This window comes from Achroia grisella, unplaced genomic scaffold, assembly GCF_030625045.1.
Source record: "Achroia grisella isolate CSIRO2021 unplaced genomic scaffold, CSIRO_AGI_Agris_v1 utg487, whole genome shotgun sequence".
Classification (NCBI taxonomy): domain Eukaryota; kingdom Metazoa; phylum Arthropoda; class Insecta; order Lepidoptera; family Pyralidae; genus Achroia; species Achroia grisella.
Window position 1 is genome coordinate 2,530,263 of NW_026712891.1, and position 16,967 is coordinate 2,547,229.

The 16,967-nt window shown below is 32.0% G+C and overlaps 1 protein-coding gene across 1 annotated transcript in view; it reads left to right on the plus strand.

Annotated features, from left to right (window-relative positions):
- LOC131845915 (uncharacterized) overlaps positions 1–16,967 on the plus strand; it is a 43,015-nt gene that overhangs the window by 20,929 nt on the left and 5,119 nt on the right. Inside the window, exons 7-12 of the mRNA XM_059195073.1 lie at positions 5,665–5,793; positions 6,481–6,626; positions 7,076–7,304; positions 8,662–8,936; positions 10,933–11,114; positions 13,558–13,743. Of these exons, the coding sequence (XP_059051056.1) occupies positions 5,665–5,793; positions 6,481–6,626; positions 7,076–7,304; positions 8,662–8,936; positions 10,933–11,114; positions 13,558–13,743 (1,147 nt within the window). The remainder of the gene's footprint in view (positions 1–5,664; positions 5,794–6,480; positions 6,627–7,075; positions 7,305–8,661; positions 8,937–10,932; positions 11,115–13,557; positions 13,744–16,967) is intronic.

The window sequence follows — 16,967 nt, forward strand, 5'->3', positions numbered from 1 at the left end:
CATGCGATGATATTTTATATATTCTTATTTTCTAATTATATTTTTATTTTCTAATTGAAAAAAAAAATACTGATACTGCTAATTGAACTGATCTTAAAAAATATCTATCTATATCATAACTATTTATAACAACCCAGGACAAGAAATCTCCCTATAAGTGAATATCTCCACGTCGGTCAGCCAACCTTTATATAAATACCAAAAATTCATACAGCTAACCATAATATTTACCTTTGTTTAAATTTCCCGTATTGACGATTGTGTTTTCGAAGCGTTCGTACGTTTGTTTTCCATTTTCGGATTTCGATTCGGTTTGTTCAAAGATTTATTTGTATGCTGTATTCTATTTATTTAGATTTTTTTGTATGTTTACTTTTTATACATTAACATGACCACAATTTTTTGTACTTTCTCCTTTAAAATGTCTGTTCATAAATCACCATGCAGAGCAGACGGGTTCGTGACTGTACAGTTTTTTATCAGGAATAAAGGAATTTTAAAAGAATTTCTATAAAATACTCTTTTATATTGTTGTTGTCGTTGTAGATAATTCAATGTAATTGAAAAGTGCAGTACTATAGTATTTCCGTATGAGTTTACTATTTCTTCGACATGCACAATGTAGTGTTCTATGAAATTTACTACAATGGTACGGCTTTTTAGTCCGGAACTCGAATAAAAAGGTTATCTTTATGCTATTAGTATTCCATACATTAGACTTTTGTTTTACTATATTGGTTCACATTTGGTTCGATTAGTCCGATATTACATCCCAGTTTTGGAATGCCTACTTCAGCGTGCGAGTTATCGTAGTTCAATGATTGCATGAAACTATATAACGCCTGGGTTTACGACTCTCGGTCGATTATGATCCAGGATTACTGGCCATTATTTACTGGATTATTTCACCATTCCAGATTCCATTTTGGAGCTTACTATTTCGTTTTAGTGGCCACACAAATTGTTCTTAATAAGTTATGATGACGATATGTTGTAACATAGTACCAAATTATTAAATGAATCAATAAAATACTCGTGAAAGCGTAAGATCGGGTTCTGTATCTATAGAACACTTGCTATGTTTTCCCAACATTTACTTTTAAGATTTACACAATATAGTAATAATATATAATAATCTGAGGACAATTCACACAGCGCCGTCTAGACCCGAGTTAAGCTAGCTAAAGTTTGAGTTATGGGTTCTAGACAACTGATACAAATACATAGATATGTTTTTTCGTAAATACATCCATATTGTATATAGAAAACACCCAGACCGATATAAACAATCATACTTATGAATACAAATGTTTGTGCCATGCGAGGAATCGAACCCGCGACCATCGGACGTAAAGCTGTGTGCTAGACCGCTAGACCACCGAGGCCGTCATCTCATATCAAAACATAAAACAATCGGTATTGCTTATGAATTACGTGCAATATATCAAATATGTATTTGTGTTTATGAGCTAATTTAGTGTTAATAACCTATAGTTTAGGACAAGTCTTTATTATCTCAAACTTGGACTAAGTTGATACTATGTTTAAATATATTGGTACTAAAGTTCAACACTGTAAATAGGTATGCGTAACGAACGCGACATTCAATTAATTTACCAAAGGGCCGGCTTCGCTTTATACGATCTCCATTTAAACAATGTTTAGAGTTTAGACAACTTAGATCTATAATGATAACAGTTTAATTAAATAGATACATACATCATATTGTTATTAATTTAAAATGGATTACATTATTGTACATTTAGGGTTTGGTTGTTTGTACAATAAAACTATAGCAGACAAACTGAAAATAAACACTAATACAAAATCACCTTATCAATGTAGTATCATCATCATTCCTGCCCTTATCCCATAATCATTAGAGGTCAGTGTAATATGTTTATCCATATTAAGTTGCATTTTGGTTTATTATAGTTTTATGACCGGTTGCCAACTTTTCTTGCGGATTCGATGGTGGTTAAAACCACCATATCTTGTGTAAGAAGCGGTAGAAATTTAAAACACGGCACGTTGTTTTTATATCACTATAGTGACAAGCAATAAGACGAACCATCTGCTATTAAATTATTGCCGTAGCCTATGAATACCTATAATCTGCAGTTTCAGGGGTGTCATGTACGCGTGACTAATTATAATATACTCGTTTTGAAAACTCCATGCTGTGGTCTTTAGAAAACCTCCAAGGTAGTTTATAAGGAGAGAGGAGACACTATAGTCATGGACTCTACCAGTATATAGCGAGGATCTAAATCATCCTCTGAAAAAGTTCTATAATAGACCAAAATATATTTCTCACAATACAATAATGAACAAATGAATAGCAAATTGTCTATGCTAATAGTATTCTCTGGCGGGGATAAAATCAGGTCAATTAGCCTATTGTGGTCAAACTACCAAGAGTTAGCCATTATATTTTTAGAGGGGACTACGCGAAGATTTTTTGATAGGGTACATTATTAATAAGAAAATGAAGTCCCCTTCCCTAACCACCACAACTTTAGAAGGCTTCCAATATAGAGTAGAAAATATTTAAGTACCAATATACAGTACCAACTTTGTTACCCTTACGATTTATTATATCTTATGAGAAATTTATATTAATCAATTTATGGATGATAGATGTACTTACATCAATAACGACTCATTACTTCATCTAAACAAAGCAATTATTTATCAAAAATGCTGATAATTTTGTATTCGAAACAAGAATTTCATAAGTGGATAAAAGCAGCAAGCCTGTTTAATAAGCCCCGTATCGCGTTGTTTATTTACAAAATATTTATTTTCCCCAGTTTTCTTTAGTCTATACGTTGACTAAATATTACAACATATTTATGAAAAATCCACATCAAGGTAGATTCTATCTGAAGTCGGATATGGCCTATCAATTGTCTCAAAACAGCAGACAAAATCATGGGACTAGCTATTAGCTAGTATTGTATGTATTACGTAATTTTGCAAGTAAAAGCCTATCAGACTTATTTATAAATGTGGGTTCTGACCCCAAGGGGAGAATAAAGGGAGCGCGAAGCCCCGAGATATAGGTCACCACAAAAAAATAATGGGATTAAAATCACGTATAACAGTTAAATTATTATTTATTTATCTATGATGTTAATTTTTTAAGTACATTCGTACGTACACGTCTTGTAATTGCCAACTTATTTTGAATTGTTTTGTGGCATAGAGAACATAGTCTTATTCTGTTATACTCTTAAAGTTTAGACACCTCTTGTTTCAGTACAATGAATTGTGTCCCCAGAAAACATTTTATTTATAAATATCTTTTACCTTATAATATAGAGATACTAATAAATTCAATTATAGCGGCAAACATACGTCTATGATCGTTTTTCTTTGTACCACCGTGGTCACAATCAAGCATCGGCTCATCTGATGGTAAACGGTTCTCATTGCCTTTGGATATCTAAAACACCAGAAGTGAGCTTTTCCGGGCTTTGAGAAACAAAATAAATAAATCTATGAAACAGTTACAATAAAAACCTACTTATATTATGTACTCTAAATGATATATAAGAGATATTTAAACAATTACAAATCTTATTATTTTAGCAACAAATATTATTTTCCATTAAAATGATTCATACAGTTCAGCAACAGTCTCGTTCTTATCGCGCTATCTCCAATAAATCCCCGAGGAGTGCCGAGTGAGAGAAATAAAAGCGTTATCTTCCTGCAATACGTATTCCTACACAAGCATACTTGAGTACTACCACAATCCATGTCTCAAGTTTATTGCAAACACGCCCACTTTCAACGGTACCGTACAATTGTTTCTACAGTGATCGTGTTTACTATGTAAACTTTACGGGTACTAATGGGATGAACCGACTTAGATCATGATGAGTCATTTAATGTGTTTCTTAACCAACTTGAAATAAGAGGCCGTCAGTGCCACTGTATTTTTCTGTGGTCCAAAATTTTTAATTAAGGTAGTTATTCTGATTATATTTTCAAAGAATATGTTGTTAAATGTGTTAAATATGGTGTTAAATATATTGACTATAGAAAGCAGGGTATCCCCTAAAATATTATCTCCATTAGGGGGTATTTTCTAATCTAATCGACTTTGAGAACTTTATTTACTTGAAAATTATAAAAAAAATAATTAGCGACCCGATCTGACTACGCATGGGTGCATTACAAATCTTTGAAATTATTATTTTTCTGTAGTATAATATGCACTTATTATATATCCTTTCTCCTGAATCCCTTATTATTACTGAAAACTTAAATAAAAACTGTTGCGTTGTTTAAAAGATCTAAGCATACAGACATGGCAGATAGATGGCGATCTAAAAATGTATTTGCGTCGAAGTCGCGGGTACCACTAAAAACATAAAATAGTCGTTAATATTTATTTAGGTAAATTCGTAAAACTACACAGTATTCCCAGAAAGGCTATATTTTAACAACATAACTGAAATGAATGCTGTCTAGGAAGAGTGGTCTCATATTTCTATAAATAATGTACTCCCTAAAAACCAAGCCAGCGCTGTGGGATAAAATAAGATATTTGCTGTAATTATTAACTAGAATCGCTCTTGCTAATGTATGTTATGAACTGAGAGTATTAAAAATAGAAAGTGCGAATTTTGTGAGATTGTGTATATGGTAATCACCTGAACCTTTTGTGAATGCCTGATCTGTGCGAACTTGAAACATACATTGTAAATCATAAAAACGTCAAAAATCTAAATAAACAACAATTGCATTCACTAATATAATAATGAAAAATAAACTTAACCACATTTTTATAGTCAAGAAACTAAGGACGTACTTACGTACGTATAGATATATAAGTACCTATTACAACTACAGCGCCGATGACGTATAAAACCAGTAGTAAATATTTGATTAGTGAATTGGAAATCGAAATTATAATTGTAGTAAGGCTGAGCCCTTTAAACTACATATTACAAAGACATAATAAAATTTTATTTTAGGTCTGAAAGATTGATATAGCATTCAATAAAAAAGTTTGAAAATTTGATAATATACATACATGCATTATTTTTCAATATTTAAGATTTTATATACTTATTTCTATGATGAGGCTTGGCATAAGAGTATGTAGATAGAACTAAGGTTTTTATGACCTCTCTCTCCCCTTAATTATATTTTGAATTAAATATACTAAATCTTATTTAAAACATGGTCGACTATAGTGCAACTTTTGCTGGATATTCGTCATTCTCGTGTAGATTTACTGTTACTAGGGACTAGTTTTCTCTGATTATCACTAATTATTAATATAAATTATTCAAACTTTTCATACTTATAATAAAGCTACATTAAATGAATATTAATTCTATTTAAAAAGTATCATAACGTTACGAGTAAAGACTATTCTATAGAAAAGAATTCTAGAATCATTGTTCTTCCATTCTACGTCCTTGTTAAATGAGCATTAGAACGCATCACTATTTATTTTTGGATTTCAACACTATCTAATCTCAAATTGTCAGGGCATATCTCCTTCAACTCTACATTTATCTAAAAGACATTAAAATGTGTTCTAACGAAAGAATCGGTCTTTTCTTACAGACTGATAAAATAAAGTTACAGTTATTGATTACTAAAGTACCAAGAAGTACAACTATAAGCTCATTTATCTTGCAGTCATTGCGCCACGGACTATCTGACGCTACGTGCTGGCAACTCCCCTTCGGCTCCGTTACTTGGATCGATCTGTACCGAGAGAACTGCTACGTTGGAACATCCAGGGCCAAACTTGTTATTGGAGTTCAGGTATAGAAATAGTACAAAAAATTAAACACTTACTTCTTAATATTCAAATATTGAGCACGAAAAAAGTAAAATTAATACTATTCTTAATGTGGTTTTTAAATTAATGCACTATATGAATATCTACAACCATTTCCTTTACATAATATGTTATATAAAAAAATCTTGATAGTACCTAGCACGCCGTACCAAATGAAAGAATTAAAAAGTAAACTAAATATGCATTAGTACAGTAACAGTTTACATGTTTTAATACAGTCAATCAATACTAACCGTAATCGTAAATTGTAATCTTTCACTCTCGTAATTATTCATAAGCGGAAATTTAAATTCAATCGAAATCTATACAATTCTGATTCAAATCAGATTTAGAATTATGTGGACACTGTAAAATAAAAACCAATGATGCTTTGCATATTCTCCCAAAATCCATTCAATTTAGAGATATTTAGTTGCTAATTTATTCGACACTCGATTAAATTATTATCAAAGCAGCCTGAACTAGGCCCTAACATTATAAACATGACTGTTAAGTTCGTGAAGCAAGCAGAAGTCGGAAACTGTACCACTCCGACATCCCAAGCCACTCACAAGTGTTGCTAAAAGTTATTACTTGGTAACTCCTTAAAAGCAATTTGAGCCGTAATATACCCGATGTTGAAATTCAAAGTTGATAACATTTATGAACAGCTCTGGACCGTTAGTCCCGCGGTATGACTACAATGGTTTCATCGCCAAGTTGGAGTTTATAGAGAGGGTCGATAGTAGTGGTGCTCCGCCCACTGTAGTACCAGCGTCAGCACCTCTGGCAGCTCTCACTCATCACGTACAAAATGGTATAATTTATGTTTTTTTTAAATATTTATATTCACTTGCATAATATCTTTATGTAAACTTGTGGTACAAATTTTCCTCATCTTTTTCCGGACATTTGAACAGACTTTTATGAATACTTTATTATGTTATAAAAAGTTGAGAGAATATTTTTAGATAGACAATTTAAGCTTTACTTTTTTGTATTGACTTTGAAAAGGAAATTCTCAATTTGACGTAGTTCATGTTTTGTTTTTGTAAAAGGACTCAAAAACCGTGTCTTGTATATACTATATACGATGGAACCTAAGAAACGTTATAAGCAATATGATGTATTATGCAATTTTAATTATATATTCTTAATAAAATTTTATGTATCCATTAATAAAATAAGAGATATCCGATAAATCTTTTGTACAACAATGTCTATCATGAACATTTTGTGTAGTGTAACATGACCTTTGATGTTTAGTGGATAGGGTAGCGGTAATAGACAGCAACTCAGCGACGAACGAAGTATCACATAACAATGGCGGTGGTCGCATTGGGTGTGGTGCTACTGTACGCGGGTACGGCCCCGGTGGTGCGCGCTCTGGACACTTCGACACTAGAGCGACAGCGTGGAGGTCGCAGTGTGTTATACACTTGCTGGGCGCACCAACTGATGTCGTCCAAGTGTCGCTATTTAATTATAATCTAAGGTAAATGTTATGTAGATTATACATCCTAAGAACAATATACTCTCATCTGTTAATACATAGACTATCAATATACACTTAGATTGTGGAATGAACTACTTGCCGAGGTTTTCTCACGAGACTACAGGTTTTTCAAGAAGGGTATATTAAGCTTTCCTAGGGTTCGGCAATGTGTACGTGTGGTACACCCCTGGTGTCTCAGTCGTCCATAGGCTGCTGTAACAATTTACCATCAGATGCTTGTTTGCCACCATCCTAGTATAAACAAAAAAATGTACTTGACATTTTATAAAGAATTGCGTTTGATCTTGTTTTATTCGCAATCTAATGAGCAAATTTACGCACATTTTTGTGAAAATATATTTTAGTCTATTTATGTTCACGTCAGGTCCATTAAATGTTACATTGTTGGGAAAGCAAACAAGATAATGAATATTTATGTACAATACATTAGTAACCCTTTAAAGCGGCTGTATCGCATAACCGACCCGACACCCATCTTTTTTAGATTTATTTGACCGCCCACTGACCAAGCTGCGAACCGCAAATAAGGGGAGGGCTTTCAATCGTTAGCCTGTGATTTGTTTGTCATGCCACCCAAAAAAAGTACAATACATACATGTAATGAGTAGATATCTCAGCAATGGATTAGGTAATACATATACCTATAGTCCTATATATGTATATATTAGGTTTAACCGCCGCCAAAAAAATATAATACCTAAAAAGTACAATATATACACGTAATGAGTAGATATCTAAGTAATGGATTAATACATATATATTAAGTTTAATCGCCGTCAAAAAATATAACATACCTAATATATAGTTCTTCGTTTATCACAATTTTATTCTACATACATATAAATATCAAAGCGTTTTATCGTATACAAAGCTGTCGATTACATTTATTAATTCAAACCTTTCTATTATACAAATCGTTTTTGGGTGTTCGTGCATTGAAACAATTTGTAAATACCTTTTTGACATATTATAAAGCTGTGAAACACTCGATCTTCAATCCTACTTGAAATCGCTCGAATACATTCCACCAATGGAGTGGCCATTATATTTTATTTCATTATTTTTTAAAATCCATACAATATATTATATTATTTAAAACAAATCTATAAAAAAATTGAAGGAATTCTAATATTTCTACTTTGTGTACATTAAATTGTTTGGGTGAGGTTTGACAAATTAATGACTGAATAAAGATAGAAGCAAAAAACTGGGCCACTTTGAATATTAACAAAAGCAGATAGATATCCTTATAAATAATATAAATAATTTGCTCTCATTAATTACCAAAAATACATGATTTACACGTTAAAAATTAATTCCTGTCTCCTTTGCCTAGGTTACAAAGTTGTCGATCTCATATTGAGATAATAGAAGGTGTCCATGAATTTGGTGGCAGAGGAGATAGAGGTGATCGATCAGAGAGAGGGGATCGAGCTCTCCTAAGAGTTTGCGGGCCATCTGTGAGGGAGGCAAGAGATCCCTCGGGAAGGTTCCTCATACGTCAAGCGGTGACGTCCAAAGGTGCTAATTTAACCATATTGGTGCGACGGGCTACTTCGCAAAGCGTAGACGAAGAAGAATTTGTTGATGGTGCTTTTGCATTTCACGACGGTAAGTCTAATATCATTTATATAATCATTACGTTAAGTTAAGTTATATAATTAAAAAATCATGAAATGATATTAGTGATATATAAATAATACGATTGTCACTCCAATGACACCAGCCAGAGAGCTTACACATGAAAATATTAATAAATTAATTTATTATTATGGACGACATTTTTTTGTAACTATTACATAGCTATGGCAACATTGTATTTTTTATTATTATAGCTATTATTTTTCCATAAAACGTTTATTGATAAAAATATCTCATAATTGAAAGCAATTACTTAAATATAAGAATCGTTTCGCACACCAATTTTCTCCGTGGTTTATTCAGTAACTAAGTATACGAAGCTGTACGCAAAAAACCGTGTAAACAAATGGTGTGCGAAAATAATCTATACTTCTTCATAATTCTGTATACAAATTTGTAAATAAAAATTCTAACGAAAAATCTCTTATAACTTATATTTAATTTATTGTTATTACAACCTATTTTTTATAATTTACAAATATAATATTATTAGAATAAGAAATAGTGTAGTATTGTTTACATTTATTAATGCATGCTACTCTTGAAATACGGATTATGATTTCTGCATAAACACGATAGAAAAACACGAGCAAAATATTGACCAGTTATTGTTAGGTAATAAGATTTTCTTATAGATGAAAGGTTTTATATGGTCTTAAATTACAAGAGTAACCCCTTTTCTTACGACTGTCGTAATTAGTTGTGTTACTAAAACCTCTGATATAGATGGATGTACATTCATGTTCTTTGTTGTCTTCTGATACGCACATGAAAGTAATAAGTTTCTCACTCTTAGAAATAGAATTCTTTATACAAAGTAGAATGTAAGAATACGTTGCGATATTATTCATGAAACTGAACAAATAGTTTCCCCAAAGTTCTCCATAGAACTTTGGTCGAAATTGAAACATATATTGTTTCTTTTTTCGGAATATTTTACGATCACGTGATCAGCAATTAAGGAAACTTGATAAACTTAGATTCTTAGAAAATAATTGTTTGATTTTAGAATGTAATTCTTTTTAGATATTACCCAATTGAGATGTTTTTTATTTTAACAAATAAAACAAGAATTCCCTTACAATTTCATAATTAATATAGTACCTAATTATTTACCTAATATTCTATCTTAATATTATTCAAACAAAGACAACATCACATTATAAAGGTAACATGAAAATCTATACGAGGATAGCTTAAAAAGTCTGAGAAAAATACAGGCCGAAAACACAAATGTATTGAATTGAAAATAGACCTATGTTAAAGTAATGAAAACGCTGACGTAGCCTCCCACATTACGCTTTCTCTTTTCTTTTTGCATAGCTTTTGTAAGCAATCACAGGCGAGGGAATAGAACGCGAAGTCACTGTTCATCGCTTTGACATGGAAATTATTACTCGGATTAATATCTACGCAGCTTTCCTGAGTTCTATTATTATTATTTCAGCGTTCAGCGTTATAATGAGCGTCTCACTGATTCAACCATTTGAAATTGGTTCCTAATCTACGAGTCCTGTGTTAAGGGAATGTTTTTGTCTATATATTTGATTCAATTGTTCAATTAGTTTTTATAAACAAACTAGCAACTTGCCATAGCGTCGCAAGAATATCTCAATTAATTTACACAAAACCATAATTAATTATTCACTTAAATCATTTAAAGAAATCACTCAGATGAATTACAAAAATATCTTTAGTAGTTTTTGAAATTATCGCGAACGTACAAAAAGACCGTGAGGAGATTTTAATAGGTATTTTATAATACTACATAATTTTAAGTACGATACTGTAAAAAAATAAACATTATTTAGAAAGCCTTTTAAACGTTCATTTAGATTTGTAATTCTTTGTTGTTTGATATTGTTTAGAACTTATATCACAATTCATTTAAAAATGAAGAGGCAACATTTTTCCACCTATATATTTTTAAAATTTCCAACTTTTTATATTGTTATACTCTCCTTAGAGCAACACGAAGGCACTGCATCACCGGATGCAACCTGTGCGGCAACACATTATGGGTTGGCTGCGCCCACGCACGGCGGGGTTGCAGCTCCCTCCCATCATCATATCTTTTGGAATATTGAAGAAAGATTACTGTGCACTCACAGATTTATACCAGCTGCAAATCAAAGCGTAACTATTGAAGTAAGTATGATTCTATATACTTTATTATATACAGTTTTTATTGCTAAAGATTTGATCACACGTATATTCCTAAAATTATTGCTTTTTGTTTATAACGCAAATATATTGAATAAAAATAGATTGAAGCTATAACATAGATAAGCCTTTATAGATAAGTACTACTTTGCTATACTTTATCGCTTATCATCAGTACCTAATGCGTACCGAATCTTTTGATCTACCGTTAAAATGCCGTTTAAAAAATCATAGTAATAAATGCAAATTTAAAATGTAGGTACTTACGATTATCATAAATATTTTCTTATACGTAATATCTAAATATATATAACTCAAAGATGATTGACGTACTGATCTATCAACGCATAGCCCAAACCATTGGACGGATCGGGCTGAAATTTGGCATGCAGGTAGATGTTATGGCATCCGCTAAGAAAGGATTTTGATTAATCCTATCCCCAAAGGCATAAAATAAGGGATGAAAGTTTGTATGAAACTTTGTCAATTTTAAACCGATCGGGCTGAGACTTTGCATACATAAAGTTACTATGACGTATCTCTTAAGAAAGGATTTTGATAAATTCCACCCCTAAGGGGATAAATTAACGCGAGCGAAGCCGCGGACAAAAGCTAGCAACTACATATATCTTCTTTACCAATATTGATTTCATATTTTAATCAAATAATTAATAATTTCTTGTTTAAAAAAAACGAAAGAAACGTTATATTCTCCTTTTGAAGTACTACAAAAAAATTATATGGTGAATATTATTTCGTATTCAATTCTAATAAATATTTAACCTTTGTTATACATTTACTAATACATAGCTTCGTATAAAATAGGCCTCAATTTCATTTCACGACTATGCCAATTTAGTAAATGTAATTTTCTAATTTTAGTGAAGTGCTCCGAGTCTAACTCTTAGTAGAATATCATTGTATTGGGTATAAGGTTGAACTGCTTTCAACGATAATATATAAAAACGATTTGCTGATAATAAGGAACATATAGTCCGGATGACACTTTGTAATAATAACTAATTATAAATAAAGAATATTATTAATATGAAAAATTATTACATATGTGACTTTCTATGAATCTAGTCGTAGTATATTAAAATTATTACTATACTACGACTATATTCATAGAAAGTCACATATCTAACATTATCAAGTGTCGATGTTGTGGCAAACGCACGACTCACTAGTAGCATTTCCCTGTGTAATATTATCTTATCTGTGATTTTACTAAGAATATATGGATTCAATGTAGCAAGAGAATATACCGTCACTTCTCGGAGAATAAGTTATAAATTTATATACTACAATTTTTTTGTATCGGTGAGGTCCAAACCACACACTTATTATTATTTTATTATATCAGCTATAATTATAAATCTTATTATTATATTTAATGTAATTGGTATAGTTAACATGCCAAAGGCCATTAGGCCCATCATATGATAAACTAGTACATATCTCTTCAATCGAAACAAAACTCACAAAACAATCTACTTGGCAGTTGAAAAGGTGAGACAAAGGTGCTTACAATGACTTTGTACAAAAACAGTAATAATTACTATCATAATAGACATTGTTATTCTATGCTACTGTTACTATATTTTATTTCAATCCTAAAATTGTATGTCTATATTAAGTTCATCGTAAAATTATCCAGAATTTTATTTAAATCTATAATAAAGTAATAGCTCCTATCTTCTTGCTGTAGAATCTATTATTCAGGTATTCACTTACACTATTATGAAATATGAAATGTATTATTACAATTGGAGATGGCTATACAATTCTAATAACTTAATACCCAATTATTGTTAATTAGGGCATCTAAAACCGAAGTTACTTTGGAAAGGTTCCTTTCAATTGGAAGAAGACTTCCATATTGAAAATTCACGGGGAATAAAATGTAAATATGACAATTAGAATTTATTGGCAACGTTTTACCCTTGGTATTCGAAATATCAATAGTTAAGTTTTGTTTTTTGTTATGACTGCCTCGACTTCGCCAAATTATGACTTTTAATCTGGTCGTCACCTAAAATATTTTTCTGTGAATTTATATATCTGACTGACTCTCCGGTGATGATAACAGTGATCACAAATCAATCCGACCGATGTATATATTGAAATATCATGTTTAAATTGAATAGGCTCCAAAGTACTGGATTCCGATTTGGAAAATCCTTTTAGCATTAGTATCCTAAATTATAAGATCACATAAAGAAATAAAAATAATAACAAAAACTTTCATTGAAATAATAATTTTCAAACTTATTCCATAATATACTCTTTATAGTATACCCCAACGCAAAAAGAAGGATTTAAATGTATGGGTGTGTACGTTGATGTTTATATATTTTTAAATTCTTATAAAATACCGCTAGCTGCTAGTAAAAGATTAAAAAACATGTCTGGAATTATGTAACAGATTCAGCGGCTAGAACGCATGTGGAGTGCAGAACCAACAGGCACAGTAGGCGCTGCCGGATGCCGCACTGCATGCGGTGACGCCGGCTGTGAATGCCGAGCGAACACCCCTCTCCTTTACCACGATCACATCGCGCTCGTAGCAGGAGACGGAACTCATCTGTCATGCCTTTGCGGCGATTTCCAGGTAAGTACCTTTTGGAATATAAACATTAGCTTTACGTTAGAACGTATCGTGTTCATTAATGCGCGGAAGAGTGCGCGCAATCTTTAGTGATTGAATTTAACTATTTTGAGACTTTTTTTTTTACTTTTTCACTCCTTCGTGCTTGACTGCACGTATGATTCATGTCATTTTACTTTCTCTTTAAATTTTAACATTTTACACACATATATATATATATATATATATGTGTGTAAAATCTGTGCAATATATAATAATCAAAATTTATTATATATATAAAAACACATATTTACAGAGTTATTCATATCTTAATACCTCTATAATTATGTGTTTGTTCCATAGTGTGATGTCCCGCATTGATACAAAGAGGCACTTAAAGCACACACGATTTATGTATGCGGGAACGCGTGAGTTGGCGACGCACGCGGTTATTTCGTTCGGATCATGTCATAGACTGACATGCTCATTCTTGCCTGCGTGAAAGCTGATGTGAGTGTGACAGTATGCTCTTTGTGTAAGTGTAAAGGCAGCTATTATATATATGGGTGATGACGGGGTGCCATTATCATGCTAAGCTGCAAGTTTCCAGGAGAGGAAACGCATGACTACTTGCTATGCTCCATTATCAAAAATGGGTTCCCAATTCCTATTAATCCTTGAGTTCCCATTATTATATTTCTAGTAACATTTCTTAGTACATCTTTTCATAACTATGAGTCATGACTCATGTCATGTCATGATGAATGGAATAATATCACAAATATATATAATACAAAGTGAAAACAAAATCCTAAATAAAATGTAAAAATAAAATTCAAAGTTAAGCCCTGGTACGCAAAATTATTCACTTATGAGAGACACGTGCCCAACATTGAGACGATTATGTGTGGTTATGTTGACAATCATGCACGTCATATTTTGGCTTATTAAAATTATTTTTCTACCATTCAAAAATCAAAAACGTATTTATCAATTTAGTCTACCTTATATATTATACTATATATACTCTGTGTTTTATATTGTATATTTATGTATAGAATTTACCAATTCTAAAACATTTATATTTTATTTAATATAATTTAATTTAGTCTTGAATTATAATTTTTATTGTTACTTTTTATTTAAATTAATAGAATAGAATAGCATAGAATAGAAAATCATTTATTCAAATAAACTTAATTTAAGCACTTTTGAATAGTTATGGCTGTATACGTACATAAATATATTGTATAGGCAGCGCGCAGGCGCGCGCAACTTAAATATGTCAACTGTCTAGTCTCATATAAAATTAAATTAGATAAACGTTTGCTTTGTTATTTTATTTAAATATATATAAATATAATCCAGATCAAGCCCATATAGTCATAACAATTTGTTTTTTATCTACCACTCGTTCGGAAAGCTGTCTCATCACTCTTTTAAATAATCCTTGTAAGTTTACATTTACAAGTCGAAACGTGTGAATACAAACTACCAACAAGCACTAATTTTTGGGTCAAATATAAATATGCAATAAGATTAAATCAGTCGTAGTGATAAGAGCAGACCAGTCCCTACAAGCAGCACTCGTTTCACGAGTATGACGGATGAGCCAGCCATCACTGCGCTTGACCATATTTTAGGGAGCCCAATGACCCGGCCCACCACGCCGCCACATGTCTGGACATTTTAGTGAGCATGACTACTCATTCACGACTACGTCACAGCTACAAAAATTACTATATGGTAGTTACAGTATTCGCACTTTACATACGGATGCATGCGGCAATCAATATAAAAGCCGCTACGCTATCATATATCAAGAAAGCAATATGAAAATTAAAATTATAACGTTGTCCGCAAATAAACTTATTCTTGCTATATATTGCTATCATCTATAAATTCATCTATTTTATAATAGGCTTTTTTACATAACATTTGTTTAATATAAGAATATATAATCATAAATATATCCACAATGCGCGTTACTGCTAATATTATTGACTGCCATTAAAATGAATATCAACTGGACTATATCAATGAAAATAATTGACATTATACGCTTCAAATATAAAGATAACTTTCCAGTCAATCAATGGGAAAATAACAAATCAAATCATACGCCTAACTTAATAACGGCATTCCTATACTTTTAATTATAGCAAACAACTTCATTCTTCATTGATTAATTAAATATCTCGATGTAGGGCAGGAATTAATAAACTCACAAAGACTGTATTATATAAAGAATACGTTAAATTCATATGTATAATCGAATTGGTATGTGTTTGAAGGTCACTTGTTAAGCACTTTGGAAAGAGGGTAACAAATAAATTAATCGTGTTACTTGAGTCTTCTGCTAACATCACTATAGGATGAACAACCCTTCCGTAGCCTTCTCTCGGGCTTGCACGATCCGCATAATTAACTAAGAGGGTTACTATTAAGTATGTAACAGCAATAAAGCGTGGAACGTCCGCTCAACCGTATGGGGAGGACTAAAAGCAAATATGGCCCTAAAATATTTACAGTCACTTACCATACTCTCGCTCCCAAAGTTGACCAATTTCTTTATTATCAATTTTTAATAGCGAAACACTAAACTCATTTATTTATATGCTTTAACAGTTTACATTTCCCAAAGTAATTTTGGTTCGCAAACTTGTAAGTCTCTCAATAATAAAATAACATTTACTTGATTACTTGAATTTAGACCTTGGTACTAGTAAGGCGTAAACCCTTCCATAATTTTATTCGAAGTATTGATTTGGAGGATACGAATATATGTACATATTTTATGCGTAAATACGAGTCTAACGTACAATATTATAGTAGATATTAAATGGAGGGAAACTTTCCTTCTTCCATTTCCAAGAAACCTGATGTACGTATCGTGTAACTTGGCGAAGTTAATATTATTGCTTTATATATTGTGGTGCCGGTTCAAAATTAAATATTCAATGCTTCACCCTGATTATGACTTGACCGTGTCACCAAGAGGCATTGTTACAAAATGAAGTTGAGTAATATCTGTAACGGAAGTCGAGTCGGCGACCATTGGCGCTCATAAAACATGCCCTAACTGGCGGCATGTCATCCGTCGTCCCCTGTTATTAGTGGTCGGCATGGCCCGGAGCGACACGCCGGAGTCTCGCTCCTGAAAATTCAATTACTTAGTCGACTACGTATGGGCATTGCGTAGACAGTTGCAGGGCATATTTATTTATATGCGACACACGTAGGTGTTG